The sequence below is a fragment of the Rhinolophus ferrumequinum genome (genome assembly GCF_004115265.2).
Source record: "Rhinolophus ferrumequinum isolate MPI-CBG mRhiFer1 chromosome 15 unlocalized genomic scaffold, mRhiFer1_v1.p scaffold_54_arrow_ctg1_1, whole genome shotgun sequence".
NCBI lineage: Eukaryota > Metazoa > Chordata > Mammalia > Chiroptera > Rhinolophidae > Rhinolophus > Rhinolophus ferrumequinum.
Genome location: NW_022680357.1, coordinates 9645766 through 9669090, shown reverse-complemented (window position 1 = coordinate 9669090; position 23325 = coordinate 9645766). Strand labels below are relative to the sequence as shown.

At 44.0% G+C, this 23325-nt stretch overlaps 1 protein-coding gene across 2 annotated transcripts in view; it reads left to right on the top strand.

Annotated features, from left to right (window-relative positions):
* Positions 1–21283, top strand: part of GRIN2A (glutamate ionotropic receptor NMDA type subunit 2A) — a 437303-nt gene extending 416020 nt beyond the window's left edge. The window contains exons 13-14 of one of the 2 annotated variants that reach the window (XM_033101646.1): positions 4516–4754; positions 9789–21283. In XM_033101646.1, the coding sequence (XP_032957537.1) occupies positions 4516–4754; positions 9789–11588 (2039 nt within the window). In that variant the 3' untranslated portion in view covers positions 11589–21283. The remainder of the gene's footprint in view (positions 1–4515; positions 4755–9788) is intronic. The other variant, XM_033101647.1, reaches the window with a different exon arrangement.
* The last annotated feature ends 2042 nt before the right edge of the window (positions 21284–23325 follow it).

The window sequence follows — 23325 nt, the reverse complement described above, 5'->3', positions numbered from 1 at the left end:
GCTGGTGACTGTGTTGGGTAGACAATGAGATGACATGACAGAGTCTCCCATGACATTCGTGACTGTGAAAGCACTTGAGGCTGTTGGAAGGAATGGACTTGAAATCAAGATATTTCTTTTCATCCCTTTGCCTGCACCACTGATGAACCAGCACCCTTCCTTGTGGGTGAAGAACTTATAAAGGGATATGTTTCCTATTATTTCTTTCCATAAATCTGTATGCTTTTAAAATCCTGATGACAAATGTTATACACATATATATGGCTATAGTACAATGGAAAACTTCTGACACGAACCTCTTCATGCTACAGACACATTACAATGCAGGATTAAAAGCATGTGCACACATACACACACACAAAATGCACAAAGTAAAAAAAAAAAAAGAAAGAAAGAAATTTTTAGGTGCCAGAAACAGAGGAGGATGTGACATTCTCATGGTGCTTTTGAGCTGAGGTGTGGCAGCCTAAGGGGTTATAAGCAGTAGGGGTGGAGACCAGGGCTCTAACATCCACTTGGGGTCCCTGAATCATGCAAAGAAAGTAGAAAATGATACCACTGCATAAATCTGAGAGCTTCCGTGAATCAACACATCTGTGAAAAGGAGATTAGAAAAAATGTCCATCAAAGCGAAGAAAGTACAAGAAGCCTTGCCATCTGTTTGAAGCTCTGAGTGAGAAATTAAAACCCTAGTGAGTATGGAGGTCTAAATGTATACTACTTAAATGGTGCAGTAATTACAGTAAAAAGTTTTATACCAAAACTGGTACATTGAAAGTCCCTGGAACCATGGCGGAAGCAAACCCAGAACCCTGCTGTGGGGACATTTGTCTAGCCCAGTGTGCTTGGACGACCCCTGGGGGTTAGGGAGAGAACAAGTCAGCTGAAGATTAGCCCATAATCAAAAGTTACACATGTCACAGGGAAGTAATCCACCATGAGAGTCGGCACACAACATACAGAAGATTTCAAACCCCAAAAACTAAGGGAGAAGGGAGGGGGGCAACAGAATAATCTGAAAGACTGAAGGTTTGAAATTATGAAATGTATGAAAGTTTTAAAAATCCTAACAGAAGAAGAGATTATGATAAAAAGAACAGGCAGAACTTTAAAAGAGCCATATGAGTGTCACAATTAAAATAGATGAAAACTGAAACACGAAGCTAAATATTACTAATGAAAGAATAAATGAACTGGAAAATAGCTCTTTGGGAATCATCTAACTGCAGGACAGATAAAAGAATGGAAAATATTAAAACAAAGTTAATAACCTGGAGGGATAGAATGAGAGGGTCCAGAATATTTTAAACAAAATTTTCAGGAGAAAAAACAAAGATAGGATTATTATGTGTCATTAGGGCATTGCCGATGAAAACGATGTCATCCCACTACACACCTTATTAGAATGGCCCAAATCCAGGACACTGACAACTCTCATCAATGCTGATAAGGACGTGGAGCATAAGGAACTTTCCTTCACTGCTGGTGGGAATGTAAAATGGTGAGACCACTTTGGAAGACAGTTTGGTGGTTTCCTATGAAACTAGAACACCATCTTACCATACAGTCCAGCAGTATGCTTCTTTACCCCAAGGAGTTGAAAAATGGTGTCCACGCGAAAACCTGCACGTGGTTGTTTATAGCAGCTTTCTTCCTAAACGCCAAGACATGGAGCAGCCAAGATGTCCTTCCGCAGGTGATGGATTAGCAAACTGTACATCTATGCAATAGAATATTATTCAGCAATAAAAAGAAATGAGCTAGCAAGTCATAAGAAGACGTGGAGGAACCTTAAATACATACCATTAAGTAAAAGAAACCTGTCTGAAAGGGCTACATACGAGGTCGGACAATTAAGTTTGTGAACTCATCCTAGAAAAAATGCTACATACCTCATTGCTGAATATCACTACGGTCACCTTTGAAGGACTCCCCTTGGGAAGCTATGCACTGACACCAGCACCTAGTCCACCCTTCAAAGCCATTTTGGAACTCTTTTCCAGGAATGGCCATCAGAGCTGTCATCATATTACTCTTCATGTCCTGAATGTCATCAAAACATCTTCCTTTCAATATTTCCTTTATCTTTGGGTAAAGAAAGAAGTCATTGGGGGCCAGATCAGGTGAGTAGGAAGGGTGTTCCAATACAGTTATTTGTTTACTGGCTAAAAACTCCCTCACAGACAGTGCCATGTGAGCTGGTGCATGGTTGATGCAAGAGCCATGAATTGTTGGCAAAAAGTTCAGGTTGTATAACTTTTTCATGCAGCCTTTTCAGCACTTCCAGATAGTAAACTTGGTTAACTGTTTGTCCAGTTGGTACAAATTCATCATGAATAATTCCTCTGATATAAAAAAAAGGTTAGCAACATCGTTGCAACAAGTTTGCAACAAACTTAATTGTCAGACCTCCAACGGTATGGTTCTAACTATATGACATTCTGGAAAAGACAAAACTATAAGGACAGGTAAAAGATCAGTGGTTGCTGGGGTTTGGGATGGAGAATGGGGAGGGAAGACTAGTTAGAGCACAGGGGACTTTTAGGGCAGAGAAACTGTTTTGTGTGATCATACTGTAATGGTGAATACATGACAATAAGCATTTGGCAGAACCCACAGAACTATACAACACCAAGAGTGAACCCTAATGTAAGCTGTGGACTTTTGTTAATAATAATATATCAAGATTGGTTCATAAGTTGTAAAATACGTACCCACCAATGCTGGATAGTAATAGGGGAAGCTGAGGGAGATGAAGAAAGGGAGTATATATGGGAATCCTCTGTACATTCTGCTCAGTATTTCTGTATATAAACTACTCTAAAAACATAATGTCTATTAATGTTTCTAAAAGGATGGGAGAGTTGATATGCAGAGTGACAATGGGTGAGATTTTTCCAGAACTAAAGCTATGAGTTATCAGATTGAAGAATCACACTGAGCCCAGAGCAGAACAAATAAAACAAATCCCCACCTAGACTCCACACCAAAGGCAAAATGAAATTCTCAAAAGCAATTAGACAGAAAATAGAAATTGCAAAGCTAGTAATGACAATTAGATTATTAACCGACTTCTGATAACACCTGCAGTCTTCATCAGAAGAAAACTCATAGCATCTTCAAGGGAAAATAATTGTCAACTTAGATTTCTGTGTTCCCAGATTAGTCAAGAGTGAGAACAAACCAAAAGCAATACACACAGATTTCACAAAACTTAAAAAAGAGCAACATGAGAGCAATCTTTAAATCATTATATTAACTTCTTCAAAAGAGATCAAATAAACATGGAGTATTGGCTTTTTTTTTCCTCTGCTTGTCTCTTATTACATCTTAGAGATCATATATACCGGGGCTGCCAAAAAAATGTACACACATGACTTGTAGTCATCTTTTGTTATCGGTGTATATTGAGTATTACAATTTTAATACAAGTTTTTCCTTTCTTAAAATGTGCCTGCATTTTGTTGGCACCCTGTGTATATAGTCCTACCTTCCATTTAACACCACATGCAACTGCCTTGATTTTTACTGTCCTTGAAGGATAGTTTTTAAAGGCTGTATCGTAGTATAAGTGCCATAGTTTAGTGAATTGCTAGATATTTAGTATAATTGCTAGACATTTAGATTAGAGAATTTCCTCCTAAATGGTAACTGAATAAAGTGCGCATAAAAGAGAGACAATATCATGCTCAGCGTGCCTCCTACTTCTTTCTTTCCCATTGAGGACCACACCTGTTTCTTTAATGGCTGACTGAAGTGGGGACGTATTCAGTTTGCAAAGGGCCATTCAGAGCTGGCTGGGATGTCTCTTTTCAATGAATGCTTTCTGCCCTAAGAGCACTGCTTATGGGTGACTTTTGGAATAGTCCTGGATGTTCTAAAGGAAGAGGAAAGAAGAAGCTAACATATTTGAGGGCAACTGTGTGCCTGGAACTGCACCGGGCGTTTCTCCTTCACAGCAATCCATGAAGGCTGCCGTTGACGAGAACTTCCTGCATTCGGGAATTTTGCATGCCTGAGCTCATTCAGTCCTCACTGCAGACCTAGGAAGTGTGCGGTGCTATTATACCCATTTCACAGACAGGGTAACTGAGGTTCCGAAGTCACACAGCTAGTAAGGGCTAAAGCCATAACTGGACTGCAAGTCTTCCCACTGTAGCATGCCGCCCGTTCATCCCATGAACGCACCCTGTTCCAGGCTTGGGTGCGTGTTGTGGGGAGGGATAAGAAAAGCAGCATGGGCAGAACACAATGATAATGACCAAAACAAAGGAGGGGACTGTGTTCAACGCTCTATGCATTATCTCAGTTCATCCTCCTGCAACAACATTACGTAGATATTGTTCCATTACTACCTTCACTCAACAAGTGAGTGGACACAAAGCAGGGAGCTCTGTGATTTGCCTTCAGGTCACTGAGCCATGAGCAGTCACACACGTCCGCCCCAAAACCACACGTGTCTGCCCCGGGTGCACGCCCTGCCCTCACTGCCTGTGCATCTTGTCTTCTGTTCAGGTGAGATGGAGGAGCTGGAGACCCTGTGGCTCACGGGCATCTGCCACAACGAGAAGAACGAGGTGATGAGCAGTCAGCTGGACATCGACAACATGGCAGGCGTGTTCTACATGCTGGCGGCTGCCATGGCGCTCAGCCTCATCACCTTCATTTGGGAGCACCTCTTCTACTGGAAGCTGCGCTTCTGTTTCACTGGCGTGTGTTCCGACCGGCCGGGGCTGCTTTTCTCCATCAGCAGGGTCAGTGCCCTTGGCGGCTACATCCTGATGCAGCAAGAGGTCCAGGAAAGCATGGGGCTCCCAGAGAACCAGGGAGTCCTGACTCCTGGTCGGGGGTGGAGGAGTGGGGGTTCTGCACATCCTCTTCCCCTTATGTATCAGTCCTCCTTGGGCTTACCGGAAGGGCATCCAGATTCTGGGTATCCGTAAGCCAGCGCATGCAAACCCAGGTGACTGTGGAAAGCAGAGAGGAGAGGGGAATGGGTGAAGCAAGCTGGGCATGAGAAAAATAGCACCGATGAGATGAAAAATGGCAACTGAGTCTGGGTGTCACAGTGAGGGAACAACAGGATGCAGGGAACTCTGACAGATGACACAATGCTTACCTACAGCGGGCCACTCCTCCTCCACTCCTGCTCAGTTTTGTCTTAGGGAATGCATAGTCAATGTTATCGCGTCATTTCCTGTGTAAAAGAGAAAGTAGTCATGTGATTTTATGTGAAACTTTTCGATTTTTAAATATTAGTAACTGATTCCATTAAAAAACAGGCAGAAAAAGCACCACAGAGCACCACGTGGCCGAACAGAGCAGTCTGTGGCTTCCATTCCTAGCACTCGATAAGCTATAGCTACCACATGCCAAAAATTCTGATGCAGGATGTTGCAGTGTATGCATTCCAGCAGAACGCACATGACAAAACAACCTACACACGATGCCATGCTATGTGTATGCATGCCTGACAAAACACAGTCAGCATGGGCAATGCAGCAGAGCCTAAAATGAAACACAGACATGAAGAACCGTGAGAAAATGCGCACACATCACACAGAAAACAAGGCCCACGTTCCACCCAACATGCCGTAACGAGCTCACGTGCAATACAAGAAAAGCGCCTTTCATGCTGCACAACATGGCATGTGTGTGTTGCCATAAAAAAGGCCCATGTGACCTAATTCATGGAAAATGCTTATCTTTATGGAGCAGGCACCATAAAAGGACTTTATGCTCTCCCTCTCACTGAACCTACAAACCAACTCTGTGATGTACGTACTGTTACTAGCCACACATTACGATGGTGAAACTCAGACTTAGGAGGTCAGGTTAGGGAAACTACCCGAGGACGCACAGTCTTGGTGGGGCCAAGTTTTGGACCTAGATGGTGTGGTACCAGCCAGAGCCCACACTCTTACACAGCAACAAACATCAAATACAGCAACACAAGAGATTTGATGTAAACCATACTGTACGACATATGTGTGCATGCAACTCACATAATATGTTTCCATTTTCAACACAATCTAGTCATTTACTTGCATCATAATCAAAGCACATATATGTTGTTTACTCATCTTCTGACATAGTGTAACATTATCTATCCATCCATCCATCCATCCATCCATCCATCCATCCATCTATCCGTCTAGTAATCAAGCAGTTATCTAGCTATCCATCCATCTTTCCCTCTATTTCTCCCATTTATTCACTTTGGAATTTTTTTCACTCTGAAAGCATTTAAATGATTAGGATTTGAAACATGGTGAAAAATATTTGGTTAAAAACATCTAATTTTATATATTTTTTAATATTTTCTTGGAAAACTAAATAACTGAATTTGTATGTTCTTAGCATTTGGTGACTTTAAGAAATGTGGAGATTCAGAAGGTCCACATTAGCTTGGGGAGGAGAATTTATTCTCTCCATCCAGTGGCACTCTCAACTTGAGTTCTGTGCAAATACATGTTTCCTAATTAGCTTGATGGCATCTAAACACACAGATTGCTTAAAAATAACAATATGCATGCCTACAACTAGGTATTATGCCAACTTTAAGCTAATTCTCTCTGCCAATTACTAAAGGCTTTCCATATCCAAATGATTCTGGGATTATCGTGAGCAATAATCCTGACTGTTGCATTTACTTATAAATCCTGCTTGTGTTTGGAAGAGCGTTTCCTCTGCGATACCGTGAAGGAAGCCAAGTTGAAGGATCAATATTATAAGAAATGAACTAAATCCCTCACTCCCGTTCCAAACATCCTGAGGAACGGGAGCAGAGGGGACACTGGGCACGCAGGAGGAGACATTGTCGTGTGGTGGCTTGACAGGCTAGAATTTGAAGTTCAGCCTCCCTTCCCTCAGGGAGAGAGGACCCCTCATCCCATAGGCGCAGTGAAAGGACTTCTGTGACCCCTGGGACCTCCCAGCCACCATTAGTCCCATCCTCAAAGGCTACAGGGAGCCCTGCCTGAGCACTGACCCTCCTTCTCGCCAGATAAGATTTGTCTTTTAAAATAAGTACACCCTGATATGTGTGAACAGAAAGATCTCATCCTTCGTGTCCCTTTCTCATTCTGAGTTCCCTTAATAAATACCTCCCTCATTTGTTAGGGGAACTCAGGACGGGCTCAGCCTCTGATGCTACACACGGCAGAGCTTGTGGGCTGCGAAAAAAGTGCTCTTCTTTTCTGGTGTCGGGCTACCGCACACCTCTGAAGCTTGTCTTACTGCGTATTCACACACACACCACCTTACATACGTGCTTACTCACACTGTGTGGAGAAGGTACAGCAAAACAAACATCTTCATTGTGTACTCACGATCACGTTCTTTAACAAAACCTACAGTAGGGGATTCCCAGGCAAAGATGCTACTTTCCTACAAATGCAGGATCACAACGACACAATGAATTACGCCTCGTATATAAATGAGAAGCTGGGACCGCTGTGTCTCCTCGGTCTCTAATCCAAACAACACCCTGTGATGTTGGTACAGTGACACCCATCCTCTGGATAGAGAAACTGAGGCCCAGCAGGTTAGAACAGGACTCTTTGGGGTTCTCTTCATGCTCCCTTGTAACAACAAGGCTCTTCTCACCTCATCTCTCATGTCAGAAAAATGCACGAAAGAGAGAACTTGTCTGTGTGTAGGGCTGGGTTGCATGTGTTCATCATGTTTCAGAGTTGCACCTCCTTTCTAAGGGACAGTGGTCCAGGGTGCTCTGAAATTCACTTCTACCCCGAAGGCAGGGTTGTTCTGCATATAAGCCAGGTCTCTGCTCCTTTTAGCATGTTGACCATCCAGCCAATAGACGTAAAGTTATTGACAACAGCAGAGAAACACAGAGATCCTTGTGGGCTCATCGTCCCTTGGGAAGCTCCTGGATAACTGGACACAGATACAAACCTGAGATATGTGAAGTCCTGGCTCTGCCCAAGGAGAAGGCCAGAGCTCAAAGAAGTCATTTGTTTAACATTAGAACCAAGCTTCTGCCACAGCTGTGGCTTTGACGACTTACAAAACTGTGCCCTTCAGTCTGCAGGATGATGCCCTTTTGTTTTCTCTCCAAATTGCTTTCCCTCTCATGTAGCAAGAAATATTCACTGTCACCAGCAAAAAGAACTGCCTTGGTTGTCTCCTGAGACATGAGGAGTGGGAGACACAGCAAAGATAGGGCCAGGGAAACGGAGCCATGGTAGTGACTAAAACGGGTGGGGCTGGCACTGGTTAACACAGAAGGTTCAGAAGCACTGGCTATGGAAAATACCTGGTACATTTGTGTGACTGCAAGGGGAGCCTTAGCCACGCGGCCTGGGCTTGAGAGGGTCAGAGAAAGATGCTCAAAAACACACCTGTGGGCATCTCTGTTTTACCCCTCCCGGAGGGCCAGAGTGGAGGCTGTCTCTAGAAAACCACAAGAAAAATGCAGCAGAGTTGAGGCTGTCACAGTTCCGTGAGCATCTCTGCGGGCTAAGCTCGTCTCCACCGTGGGGAGCTGATGGAGCCTCTATTATCAGAGTCCACAGTTAATCACCCTTTCCACGAGTGTATGCCAAACTCAGCAGCAGCTGCCGTGTTCACTTTTACAAGCCCCTTTTTGGGCTGGCTCCCCATCCCTGGGGAGGAACAGGTCAAATCCTGCAGACTTGATTGTTCCCTTTGGGTACGGCTGCCGAAATCTGAGGGCAGGCGTGGGGGAAGGAGACAGGCACCACCAGTGTCAGTGATGCCCTCTTGTCTACCAGTGTAGCATGACTCAAGAGCTCTTCCCTTGAGTTGCTTTTAAGTAAAAGTAAACAGTTATTTTTAACAAAGAAAGAAGGTGGAGTGGAAAATGAGACATAGATGGAAATGCCTATATTTGACGTACCCGGGAGGCCGGCTGTCACTCGGTCCCTGGATGTATGTCAATATGGCATCATGAGTCCACTGTCCCTAGCTACTAAAACTCAACTCTATGTTGAGCAAACTCACACAAACACGCAAAGAATATACTGAGTGGGGAAAGTGAAAAGTTCAAGAGGGTGGTCCCAGGGGTTCAACCCACATAGCATGTCTCTCTATCCTCTGGGCTCTGATTTTTTCTGTGATGGCTTCACTCTCAGGCTAATGTCCTCATATGGTGGCCAGACTAGTTCCCTGCAAGTGCTCCTTCTATCCCCACATCTGTACCCGTCCCTCCAAAAATCACTGGATTGTCACAATAGATTTCATGCCTACCCTTAGAGTGATCAGAAAGGATTTTCTGACTGACCTGCTTGGGTTTCATGATTTGATTGATCGCTTCAGTGTGTGGGAGGGGTAATCCCCTCAAAGAATTATTAATAGGTGGTCCTTTTACGCCAACTTTGTCAACAGCTGACTCTCTAGTATCCAAACTCCAAAGATGAGTCTAGGGAACTTAAATAAAAGCAGACATTGGTGACCTGGGTGTCGGGAGGGTTGATTAAGTATCCTTGCATGGCAGCACGGAGGCACTGAGAGCCTGGTAGTCATAGGAGCATTTGTTGAGACCTTTTCTCAAACTCCATGTATGACTATTTGCAAAAGTGTCAGATCACCTTGAGTCAGAGAGACAAGGTAAGCCTGGTGCTTTGCCACTGGTCTCATCCATTTAATAAACATTGTCAGGCTTCGGATCGGATCTCACAAGTTCTCCAGGGCTCCTCCAGGAAGGCAGCATCTCACCTTGGCAGGTAGAGTTCAGGTGCGAAGTGGTTTCCTGTCCTTGCCGCTGCTGATGATGTTTTGTTGATGTGTTTTGTCCCTTCCCACAGGGCATCTACAGCTGCATTCATGGGGTTCACATCGAAGAAAAGAAGAAGTCACCAGACTTCAATCTGACCGGCTCGCAGAGCAACATGTTAAAGCTCCTGCGGTCAGCCAAGAACATGTCCAACATCTCCAACATGAATTCCTCCAGGATGGACTCGCCCAAAAGAGCTGCCGACCTCATCCAGAGAGGTTCCCTCATCATGGACGTGGTTGCAGATAAGGGAAATCTGATCTATTCAGACAACAGGTCCTTTCAGGGGAAAGACAGCATTTTTGGGGACAACATGAATGAGCTCCAAACGTTCGTGGCCAACAGACACAAGGATAACCTCAATAACTACGTGTTCCAGGGCCAGCACCCTCTGACTCTCAACGAGTCCAACCCTAACACGGTGGAGGTAGCTGTGAGCACGGAATGCAAAGGGAACTCCAGGCCCCGGCAGCTTTGGAAGAAGTCCATGGAGTCTTTACGCCAAGATTCAGTGCCCCAGAACCCAGTCTCCCAGAGGGACGAGGGAACAGTGGAGAATAGGACCCACTCCCTAAAGAGTCCAAGATACCTTCCAGAAGAGGTGGCCCACTCAGACATTTCAGAAACTTCGAGTCGGGCCACGTGCCACAGGGAAGCTGACAACAATAAGAACCACAAGACCAAGGACAACTTCAAAAGGTCAGCGGCCGCCAAGTACCCCAAGGACTGCAGCGAGGTCGAGCGCTCCTACCTGAAAACCAGAGCGAGCTCCCCCAGAGACAAGATCTACACCATCGATGGGGAGAAGGAGCCCGGCTTCCACCTGGAGCCTCCCCAGTTCGTTGAGAACATGGCCCTCCCAGAGAACGTGGACTTGCCAGACGTCTACCAGGAGCGTGGGGAGGACTTCCCCCAGGGGAACTGCACGCTGCCCGGGAACCGGAACGCCCTGCACAATGCGGACGGGCTCCCCAACAACGACCAGTACAAACTCTACTCCAAGCACTTCACCTTAAAAGACAAGAGCTCCCCTCTCAGCGAGGGCAGCGACCGTTACCGGCACAACTCCACACACTGCCGGAGCTGCCTTTCCAACCTGCCCACCTATTCGGGCCATTTCACCATGAGGTCCCCCTTCAAATGTGATGCCTGCCTGCGGATGGGGAACCTCTATGACATCGATGAAGACCAGATGCTGCAGGAGACAGGTCACCCCCCCACCCAGGAGGAGGCCTACCAGCAGGACTGGGCACAGAACAGTGCCCTCCAGTTCCAAAAGAACAAGCTGAGGATTAGCCGTCAGCATTCCTACGATAACATTCTCGACAAACCCAGGGAGCTAGACCTCAGCAGGCCCTCACGGAGCATCAGCCTCAAGGACAGGGAACGACTTCTGGAGGGAAACTTGTACGGGAGTCTGGTTAGTGTGCCCTCCAGCAAACTCTTGGGGAACAAAAGCTCCCTCTTCCCCCAGGGTCTGGAGGACAGCAAGCGGAGCAAGTCCCTCTTGCCAGACCACACCTCAGATAACCCTTTCCTCCACTCCTATGGGGATGACCAACGCTTAGTCATTGGGAGGTGCCCCTCGGACCCTTACAAACACTCACTGCCGTCCCAGACAGTGAGTGACAGCTATCTCCGGTCATCCTTGAGGTCCACGGCATCGTACTGTTCCAGGGACAGTAGAGGCCACAACAATGTGTATATTTCCGAGCATGTTATGCCTTATGCTGCAAACAAGAATAATATGTACTCTACCCCCAGGGTTTTGAATTCCTGCAGCAATAGACGTGTGTACAAGAAAATGCCTAGCATTGAATCTGATGTTTAAAAACCTTCCATTAATGTTTTATCTATAGGGAAACATACGTAATGGCCAACGTTCTGGAGGGGAAAATGTTGGATGTCCAATAGTGCCCTGCAAAGAGGAAGAGGATTTAGGAAGGTATTTTTTTTTGTTGTTGTTGGTTCTTTTGCACATGGCTCCATGCCATAATCTTACACTCAAGGAATCTTGTACTGAGCATGGCAGATACCTGATACGTAGGTGAGTCCGTAACCAAAAATAAATAAATATATAAAAGGGCAGGTCTCCCGGACGTGTCCACTCGGTATGCTGGCAGTAACGATGCTTGGATGCCCGTGGTGATGTTACGATTTCCTATATTCCAAATTCCATTAAGACCAGTTCACCATGTAATTTCCCATCAGAAATGCCTAACGGTTTCTCTAATACAGAATAAGCAATATGGTATGCATGTCAATCCGACACGGACCAAGCAAAACAGTTAAGAATGCATCTGCACTGTAGTGACACTGACATGTGCAAGAGATTAGGAAGTTTAGCTTTGTAACCGTTTCAGCTTTATTGTTATGCCTCCCATCACAGCCCAGGACCAACCCCAAAACTTCAGGCTCCCCCAAAGAACAGCAGATCAGTGTGTTTCTTGGTAACTAGGCTACCTTCATTATAGTCCATTTCCAAGACACATCCAGCATGAAAGACCACAAAGGCCCTCGGGCGGAGAGCTACAAGAACATCTCTTTGGATGTCCATTTGTGTTTCACACTCTCTCACCCTCGGCTTCGATGGTCTTGTTCCGAGCTGCGTAAACTACCACATTTACGTATGTGTTCGATATCTAAGTGTGGATCTTCTGTCTGTGACACAGCAGCCGTTGTGTTCTAGTTTCTCCCGAAGACTCCTGTGGACGTAAGTTTGCATTTCCCCCCCTTCTGGTGATGACTCAGGGTTGTATAGTATCTGTTATCTTTCCCTCCCAGAGTAGCCATCACTCATTCATTCCCCACCGGCTATGGTGGCGTCTGAGTAACTGTGTTGCTGTTCCTGGGCTTGTTACTGTGGTGGCATGCACCACCAGCCATATGTGTCCCGTGGTCTGTAAGAAGTGCAGTGCCATCTGTCTGCAGAAGGCTGGTGTGGCTTTAGGTTCATCGTTCTTAATGTCACGTAATTTAGTTGGACACTCCTTACCCCCGCCCTCCAACCTCCTCGAATCAGAAGCCTTCAAACACACGAGAGACACTCATGCATCTACCCTGAGCATCCTCCAAATTGTGCATAAATTTTAGTGGGACAAGTGATTTCTCTCTTCTGAAATGCTCACTCTGTTGGAGGCTGTTTCACCGACAGAGATATATGGAAAATTCCTCAAAACATTTGTCATTTCCGAGTCACCTTTGTTACTCATTCTCATTCTACTCAAATCTGTGCAAATATGATATGAGATGATACTAATTTAACAAAATTTGGGGAAGGAGGGCAATTGTTCTGTGTGGGAAGCTCTGAGCACAGATCCTGGCACGTGTAAAGTGCCAAAAAGAAGGAAAAGGAGAAAGGGAAGGAGATAGGGAGGGAGAGAAAAGAAGGAAGGAATGTAGCTGTTATGTTATGACACTTTATCAGACCAGAGATTTCTAGTTTGAAGGTTAAATATTATAAAAATCCACAAATAACATTAAATATCTCCTATAGTTCTAATCTAGTAATTAGTGTGTTTTAAATACATTAATACCCCTGAAATACTTGGGAGAAGTAGCCATCGGTTTTTGCAGCGTACCTTGGTCTGTCTGGGTGCTGCAGAAACCCTAAGTAAATGGAAACTAGTCTGGCTGTTTCCTAATTTCTTCCTGCATTTTGCTTTGAGTTCTGCCGAAGGGGGCAGAGTGGCAGGTTGAAAGGTTACCCTGTTTCTTTTATTCGTGGGGTGTTGTGTTGTGTAGGTAGTGTTTTCCTGTGAGTGGGCAGTAGCCAGGAATACTTTTCTTGGAGTCTGAGGGTCCATTGAATTGGTCCATGTTTGGGGAAGTGCACCCGACTTACAGTCGTCCCATAATGGTGAAAAGTGGTTGCAGTACATTTCAGTCAGTGGTAGAGAGGAAGAGGGAGGCCACGGGTGAGGAAGTCCTCACATCACCTCTGAGGCTGGAAGGCAGAAGGGGCTGATGGGACGCTGCTGGCAAATGTGCTGGAACGTTGCATTTTATGTATTGGAGACCATAGCTTTGCTGCCCAAGACCCAACCATGGAGTAGCCCGACCGAAGGACCAGTCACCCCAATTACTAATCTGAGGCACACCTGTGACTGTACTGTCTTTTAGGACTTCCTGCCTTTGCCCTTCCATTGTGTCCCAGACCTGTATTCCCCCAGCCAGGATCACCCCCAGCCCCTCACGAGATTGGCGTGTCTTAACAGGACATGAAATTTAAAAGTCTCCCTATAATACAGAGCAGTGGTGTGTCATCAGTCCAAAGAGGCTTTGTCTTCCTCCAGTGTCCTTGAAACCCATGGGGCTGCCAAATGTGACAGCTCTCCAGGGAGGGTGTGGTTCACAGGTGGGATAGGTCCGTGGATCAAAAGCCTTCTAATAACAGCATTGCTTCTGCTATGAATGCCACACTTATTCTGGATAAGAAATTACAAATGTGGCTTTTGCAAGAACCAACAGTAATGTACTAAAATATATATATATTTCTTTTATACCCAAAGATTTTTTAAATAATCAAAATTAGATGCTATACAATAAATACCTAATTCCCCTTCACTAATTCACTGACTCCTTCCTAACTGGGATGACCCGAAGTGTAAGAAAACTGACCATTGGTGAGATGGTCGGTGTCCGAGTGGAAGGTGATAATGGGGAGTTATCGAGGTGATCCCTGGCAGGTCGGTTCCTTGGACAAAGGGTATCAGGAAAATCACACCCAACAGCAAACAACGCCTACAGTAGGGGAGGTAACAAGAGTTCACTAGGAACTATGTAACCATCCCAAAGGATCCATCCCAAAGGGTTCCTCTGACATATCCCAGCTCTGAGGTCTTAATTATGCCAAGGAGCCAGAATCTCGAAACTCAGATTTGTGCCTGAGTTTCACCTGACTCCGGTCAGAGCTGGCATCATAATGATGTTTCAGTAACTCCTCCTGGCGTCCTCCACGGGCGCCCCGCTGGGACCCCGAATGCAACTGCATGTGTTCCTGCCACTGGTTATATCCGTGCAGCCAACTTTAAATGTTCTGCGTGCGAGGAGAGTTTTCTAGGGTATGAGTTCTACTCGCGGAAACCTGTGGGCTTCTGGAAAATCGTTTTCACTGTTCAGATTCTTAGGCCACATGTGGTTTCAGTGCTCTGAGAAGGCAAGTCGCTAATGGGTCTGTTTATTCTGCCAGCAAGGCTCCCATGAGAGATGCGGGGTGACCATCTCCCCATTCCTTACATCCCCATTCTTTGCACGTCCCACTGCATGATTTTAGCCAGCACTGTGACTGAGTGTCTCATGGATCATACTTGGTTTTCTCTTTCCTGTTTCACAGGCTGCCTGAGAAGTTCTCATATTTAGCTTTTCTGATGAAGCATGAAAATTCACCCAGTGTAGCAAAAGCAGTCAAATCAATTCATGCTTATTTTCAGGGGGAGACAAAAAGAAAACTACACCTTGTTTACAAATGAGACAGTTTCACTTAAATAGGACTTGAGCCAAGGCAGTTAATTAGTCAAAAGATCCACGGCAGCCACCCAATCCCACATTGTTTATTCTATTTGATATGTCTGCCACTGATGTGTAGTTAATATTCTGCATCCTTCTCCGGAAATGACAAATGCCCTGAGTACTTTGCAAATAGAATTGCTAATGAAAAAGAAAAATGTTGATATTAATTAAATGGTGATTAAAAATTTATCTTCTTTAAACCTAAAAAAAGTGCAGCTTTAATAACCAGTTGTCATATAAATAAATCCCTTGCACTAAAATCTCTTGTGGAGACCTAAATAAATACTAATTTGAGAAACCTAAGTATCTTTCGGAAGAGCTGAATGTACTCATTACCTTGATGTCCGTCTCTGTACTGTTTCTTTGTGCATGGATCCTTTAAAAAGGGGACATGAGTTGTCTCTGCAATACAGCCTGTTTGTATTAACCATAGCTATAGTAGACGTAATCGGACTTCAAGGTAAAAAAACAAAACAAAACTGAATAGGTGGAAGCTAAACTCATCGGTTGATATTTCATACGAGTTAACGGTTCCCCGTAAAGGCAATTTTCATCCTAAAAGCGGTGTTGATTTTTGCTTGAGACACAATTGGCCCTTTCGGATAACGCCCATCATCTGTTGGTAAACAGGGTTGAAAGTACTTAATGAGAGGTTAGGTGGGGTCTATATTTGAAAAGTTCTCCCGATATGCATCTGCCCTTTTCGATTCAATTCTTTTCCATTGTGCTGTGTTCATATCTACTTGTATCAGGGGAGGTCAGCTTGCCACTTGATAGAGATCAGAGATGATCGAATGCACTTATCCTGTGAATACAAATGCTTGTGTACACATGTACATAGTATACATGCCTGATTTCTACAATTCACACTTACGCGTATTATCCAAATAAAATTGTAAATAATGTAAAGTTTATGTTAAAAATTAAAAGGTGATGATGGTATTTACACATGGAAAACCCATTCTGGTTGCTGATGGGACGATATTTATGTAGAGAGGGCACTATATTTTTTTAAATCTCAGTTCTAGGGAGGTTGACAGAGCCAAATAGGATTTGGGTGTTGGTATACTTGGCCCCTTCTTTAAAAAAAAAAAAAATATCTGGGGTTAGGGTATGGAATGTATTCTGCTCACTTTTGCTTCTGAAGACAATGCTGAAATGAACATGTGTGTAATTTCTGTAAACCCATCAAAGAGTACATTTCCTGTTAAATTCCTTTTCCTCTTCCCCCACCCGCACTCTTTCTATGCCCATAAGTATTCCCAGTAGAGTGTCAGCTAACAGTGCCTGCCCAGAAGGGTCTTAGAAAATCAGAACTTACAGAACGACTCCACAATTTGGAGGAAGGAGAAGGGAGACGAGAAAACTGAGCGGAAATGAAGTTCCCAAAGGGGCAGTAATCTAGATGATCGTAAGGTTGACAGTATCAAAGCCAGGTCTAGAACCCGCGACTTCAGGGTCCAGTTCCTCACTTGGTTTCCTTTACCAAGCGGACTCATTTCTAGGTTTCTCTCAAGAGTGTTCTTCTGGGTACCTCTGGGAGAAGAGAGCCTCATGGAATGGATCCGTCTTTCTTTGCCTCTTGCCTTATATAGACCCAAGCATCCCTCTTTGAATTTGGTTTTCCTTTAAGCTTCCCAACTCTCCGTGCCCCAGAGTCCTGGAAGAGACAAAACATTTTTTCAAGGGCCTATTCCCTGGGAAGGGTCAACAATGGGGATAGTTTAAAACCTCAAACCAAAGATGAAAGTTGGCAGTGGTCACTGAGATGATAGAGTTCTATTTCTCAGGAGCCAAGGCTGAACAAAGGACACTGATCAGCTGATAGGACTTGACTGAGTATCCTTTTAAGGCCTATTTGGGATGGGGGAGCTGCAAAGAGAATAGAAAATATAGTCGCTCCCTATAAATAACTTACAGCCTAGAAATTGAGTCCCCTAGTACAAAATATAACCGAGGGTCTATGAAATGCAAACACAGGGTAAATGTAAAAACTAGAAATGATAAAGTTCTTGCCAGGAAATAAAAATGTATCTGATTCCATGATCAAACAAACAAAAAAGCCCTCCCCTAGACCTGCAAGTAACTTTGGAGAATATTAATTGGTGCTCCTGGCGATGCCCTTGATTATTTTAACCTTCTAAGATGGTATTTAGAAAACCTAGGAGCATCTAAACAGGTGAGCAAACTTGCCCTTCTACATTTCGCGAAGACAGGCTTAGACCTGGTTTTACCCAGTTCTCTGGCCCCTGCCTCCTTCCAGCTCTGCTTTATGACATGTGCTTCAAGGAAATGTTGAATATATATATCCTCAAAGGATTAGAAAAGAGACCATGATGTGAAAAGACTCCTTCTTGAAAGCTTTGTTGTTGGGTTTTATTTTTGATTCCTGAAGAACACTGTTGAGAGTTCAGGTATAAGTGCATGAGGGAAGGGAGTAGGGAGAATTTCTTGTTGAGTCCCAAGTGCCTACAGCTGTGGCTGGAGAAGGAGACACATCAGGTGCCCTCTCGAGAAAATGGAGCAAGGAGGTGACCAAAGAAATCAATGTGTATTTCAGGAAGATGGCGGGGTGGGGAGGGAGCTTAGTTTTTCTCTGTCCATCCTATTCTTGCACTACTGGAATGTTCAGTCTTTGCTTATCCCAAGTACACACCCTTGGGTCAGCAGCTGAATTTGGAAATATCAAAATATATTGACGATGTGTGTGGACAATATTCTAGGCATATCCTAGAGTGCAATTCTAAAAATAATCTTGGGATGTAAATCGGATTGCTTCCACTTTAGATTAGGAAAGGAGGCTCAGGTTGGTCTGAGCTCATCAGCAACAAGAATTTGCTAATAAGTCTCTAACGTGAGGCATATTCTTAAAGTGCCTGATCTCCTCCAGGGAGCTCAGAAAGGAAGTCAGAAAGAGAGAGATGCTGTTTTGAGGTTCCTTGGATTCTCTCTTGAGTTTCGGCCTCTGTGGTGAGGAAGTTAGTTAGTGTCCTCCCCTCGTCATCTAGTTTGGGATGCATGGAGCACCCCTGAGGATCTCATCTCTGTTCTCAGTCCTTCCTGAGACTTGAATGCTGTTTGTATCTCTCTCTCCCCTGTGTTCTTGCACTCAGAGTTTACTTTTCTGGTTCCTGGAGAGTTATTTTCTCTACTTAGCATGTGCCTAATCTTAAATATTCCCTTCCTCTTTTTCTCAGTAGAGTCAGGGCTAACTCCATTAAACATATGCAAATAGTATGCTCTCACGTGTGTGAACACACGCGTGCACACACACACAAACACACACTGCCTTGTGGTCCCCAATCAAAGCTCTCCTAAATATTTTGGCCCATTTTCAAAAAGGTCATGCTCTTTACAAGTGACTGTCCCTTCTATTTCATCTATATGTTTGGTTATTTTTCCCAAGCAGACAGAATAAGGGTCGAGGTCCAACGGGGAATAGGAAATAAAGAGTTTTGCAATCATTATCGAGACCTTTGGTAGTCACAGTGACTGAGGGCCAGCTAGTGAGACTGTCTTTCCTTCTTGGTCTGCTCTGTCCTGTTGTTGTTGTTGTTTTTCAAGTCATCATAGAGTTACTTTCCTGGTTACTGGCATCAAGATAACTATTGAATCAGTGAATGCTTGTTCAGTTGTCTCATTAAAGAGTGTGGAACTGGAGTATTTCCATTAGGCGTTCTAAGAGTCCAGAATAACGTAATGTTGATGCATTGTGCAGGCAATGACACTGAGCCCACGCATTCTTTTCTCGAAGCCCTCTCCCACGGTCTAAGCCACACTTCTCTCTCCTGGCTTTGATTTACTGTGAGGGAGAGTACCTTAGGTCCATTTTACAGATGCGGAAACTATCTGGAATCTGAAGGAATGTTTTTTTAGAAGGTTCTGTAAATCAGTCCTTCTCGAATGGTCAGTTAACCTAAGGTGCACCCTTGTTCTCGTCCCTGAGAAATTCTCTAGCCATTTATATCTTTCAAGCTGGCAGTAAAAAGTCTCTTAAGACAGACAGGTTGTTATTATTTAATAGCTACTTGGAGACCCTGTTGTTGGTTCTACAGCATACGACCACATTCTCCCAGGGATGCTGATTTGTACAGAAACCAGAACACTCGAAAGAACAATTTGGCCAGTGGTAGTACTTCACTGGAACCGTCTTTCAAAGCACACAACTCTCGTGGGAGCAGGAACCAAATTGTTTAAAATGGAGTCATTTCTCAGATTAACTTCCTCAAATAAAATGTCAGTAGTATGCAGAACACAAACAAGGCCAAACTAAGGTTATCGCTCATAAACCCCTTCTATGTACTACATCCATGAAACAATGAGTTTGCACTTTTGCAATTCTAGAACATTCCTCATTAGCTGTAGCCCTAGGTCAAAACCTCTTCCAGTTAATTCTCTCTCACACTTTTGGAAAGGATTTTAGATGAGCCTTCAAAAGGATGTTAACACGTAGCCAATACCACAGTTGCCTTTTAAATTAATAAGGTTAATTGTTCCCCAGCAAACCTAAGTTTGTCTTTCACATTTTAAATACTTCTCATTGATCTGACATTTTGCTGTTTTAAGCTTTTAAAGGGCTCTAATCAAAGACTATTGATAGCTGAGCAAATAGTGACGGTCCAGATATATTAAAATGTCGGTTTTTCCATGGAAACAATCATAGCCTTTTGAATTCATTAAGGTTTTTATATTAGCTATCTAAAACGTATTGAATTATTTTTATTCTCAGTTAAGCTAATTCAAACAAATGAACAGTGTTGACTTATGAACCTGTTTTATTTTTCAAAAAATCTTAAATCTATTAGGTTTGTAGACAGCTTTGGGGCACCATGACCCCTAAGGAAACGTTCCAGTGTAGATTCAGATGATTATTTTGGGTCAAATTTGGGTGGTCATCTTTGAAAATTCTGATGGATTGGGGAAGATGAACTTGTGACACTTGTAACATTCATATTCCCAAATTTTTCACTGGCAGAGGATGGCAATTGCCTACTTTTGTTTTTCAAATAAGAGGTAAGAGCAAAATAACATTTTCACAGACAATCCAGTGAACTCCTTGATAAACTATTCCATGGCTAGATGGAGCTCAGATGGCTTCTAAGCCTGAGAGTCCCCAAAGATTTCTTTATCAGTTGTTTTTGACTATGAATTTTAATCTCGTTAATTTCCCTGCTAAAACAAAGTTAGTTTGTTACTTGACAGATTATTTAGTCAGGATCATTCAATGTCATTTATCATGCTAGAAGTCTGTGTGTATGTGTTTATGTATAGTATATATATTTCAAGCTGAATATTCAGAAAGAATTCAGTGAGTTAATTGGTACCTTGAATAAGAAGTAGATCATTAAAATCATAAATAATGGCTTTCTCAGACAGAAAAAGAGGGTAATCTATTCATCTTTCACTCCTGTTAAAAGACTTGTCACATAGGACACAAACTGGTCTTGACCCAGGAGAAAGAAATTGAATAAAGCAGCTCGAAAGGTCCATGTCTGAGTCCATTTTAACCCATCGTGGATGGGATTGAACTCCATATAGAGGGTTTCCATTCACAACTACATTCAAACACAGTCCAAAACCCGCATCAGAACTAGCTTGATCTCTTGTATGGCGGAGCCCAAAGCAAGCTGTGTGCTCGACTCAGTGGTTTCCATTTGGGAATAGAGGTTCACTTACCAGTCACAGCAGCTTGTACCTGTCATGTTTTAATCCACTGCATGAGGAAGTGCTACCAACTGTATTAACTATTTCCCAGCATAACTACAAAATTACACGTTTGCTTAACACCTTTCTACAATAGAGGAAGTATATACTATGGTTGTCTTCTTGTAGTATGTCTTTTATTTTTGTTCAACGTGTTATCAACTGTTTTAAGGAATGGGGTTTGAAATGTGTGTTCAACTGATATGTATATAACTCCCAAGGCGACGAAAGTGCCCAGGCATATGGTGTAAAAATGTAAATACAGGAAAATTTCATTTTTCTAATAAAGATAATTTCTGCCAATTGATATGAAAACGAGAAATGGAGTTGTGGTGTTTGTTGTCAGCATGACTGCCGTGGTGGGCATCACTGATATCTCAGGCAGGCATCATATTTGTACAAAGGGAGATTCACTTGACTTCCCCACTTTGTGCACTGGAGGGGTGTAGAGGGAAGCATGGGATTGAGAAGAACCCACGGCTTGGCTTCAGGATTTTAGCTGCACTCTTTGCCCTCGTCCCTTACCTGGACCTCACCTTTCTGCGCAGTTCCCACACTTGCAGTCTTGACTCTGATCATGTTGAACTTTATTTGCCAAGCCCTGTGAATTATGATTCTGGACATAAGTGATGGTCAAAGACCTCCCCTCCTTTTTGTGTTCCTGGAAACAGTATACTGCAAAGAAACACCCTTCTTTATGTGACTTCGGTATGACTCACGAATATCCCCCTCGTATACCTATGTCAACGCCAGACATAGACGCCACCCCCAATTCCCTTTTTTTTTCCTCATTAATGATTAGCTGAACTTCTTGTCCCCACTGATCAATGGGAGCAAAATGCTTGTTGACCAAACGTTGGTGAAGCTCTGTCCTTGTTCTGCTCCCTGCCTTTGGCCTGTGCCAGCACACAGTGTGTCCTTAGCAGCCTCTCTTAGGGATAAGCAGGTGTCAGACGCTCCGGTCTACTGTCCAGGCGTGCCGCTCCCCCTCATCTCACGTCCCCTCGTCCTGTTCTTTCTAGCTTTGTTTGCTCCTCCCTATAAAAGCAAAACTCTTTTCACCTAACCCGAGAGATACTGGCTGCCAGCGTTCTCTCGGTCCTGGTAGCCCCCACTCCCCTATTGCAATAGTGTCTTTCTGCCCCTTGAAATAATTTTCCTGAACGAAATCTCTCCTTCCTAAATCCAGATTTGATTGTTATTTGACAACCCCGGTCCCCAGATCAAGTGACATTTCTAAAATCGAAATCTGACCATGTTCCACTCCACGTCTCCTTTGCTTAAAGCCTTCAAGCTTTAAACACTAACCCACAGGAACAGCCTGGAGTCCATGGCCCAGCGCACAAAGCTTTCCAACCCCCAGCATCCCCCGTCCTACCCCGCACCTTATGCTGTAGCAGAGATCTTTCTGTTCCTCTGCAAAGACACCAGAAGCTCACACTCCCATGCCTTAGCTCACACTCTTCTTGCCTCCAGGAAAGCTGGTCTCCCCTTCGTCTCCTTGTCAACTCTTCATCCTCTTTTAGGATGTATCATCAGTAGAAACCTCTCCTTAGTCTTTTAGCAGCAGAGTTAACAGCTGACTTCTTCATGATCCAGCCCCTTGTCCGTACTCCGTCAAGGGAGTTAGCAGGCTTTCCTGGATGTGGTATGTGCGCTCTCTCTGCTTAGAATGTGAGTTTTTCCAGGGCAGGGGCCATATCATTTTTCACCTTTGAATCCTAGCACCCCACCCAGCATCTGACACAATGTGGCATTTACTAAACGTTTTTAGAAGGGTAGAAGTGTGGCTATTTGGAAGTATGGATGGCTGATGGCTGGGTGGATGGCCGGATGGGCAGATAGATGTGGTGCTTTGAATCCGTTGTTGGTTTACCTCTCTTTCTACCTTACCTACCATATCCCACCCAGTCCTTTGACTTTAAATGCCACTGACTACCCCCAAATTTTTATATTTGGGTCTAACCTCCCCTATAAGCTCTAGAACACATATACAAATCTATATTTTGTATCTCCACTTAGAGATGTTAAAGACATCCAAAACCTAAAGTGCCTTAAAAAGTATCTGGACCACCCCAAACGCACCCCTAATCTGACCTTCCCCAAGGTTTCCTATCTCAAGAAATGGCACCACGACTGACCTGATTTCTCAGGCCAAATATCTACTCATCATCCTTCACTCGTCTTCTCCTCCTCACATCCAATCCATTGGCTCGCTCCGTCTATATGGTCTTTAAAATACATTCAGATCCATATGCTTCTCATCACTTCAACAACTGTCACCAGTCCTTCACCTCCCATTTATACTACTGCAGTAGCTTTCTCACCCACCCACCTGATTTTCCTCTTGCCTC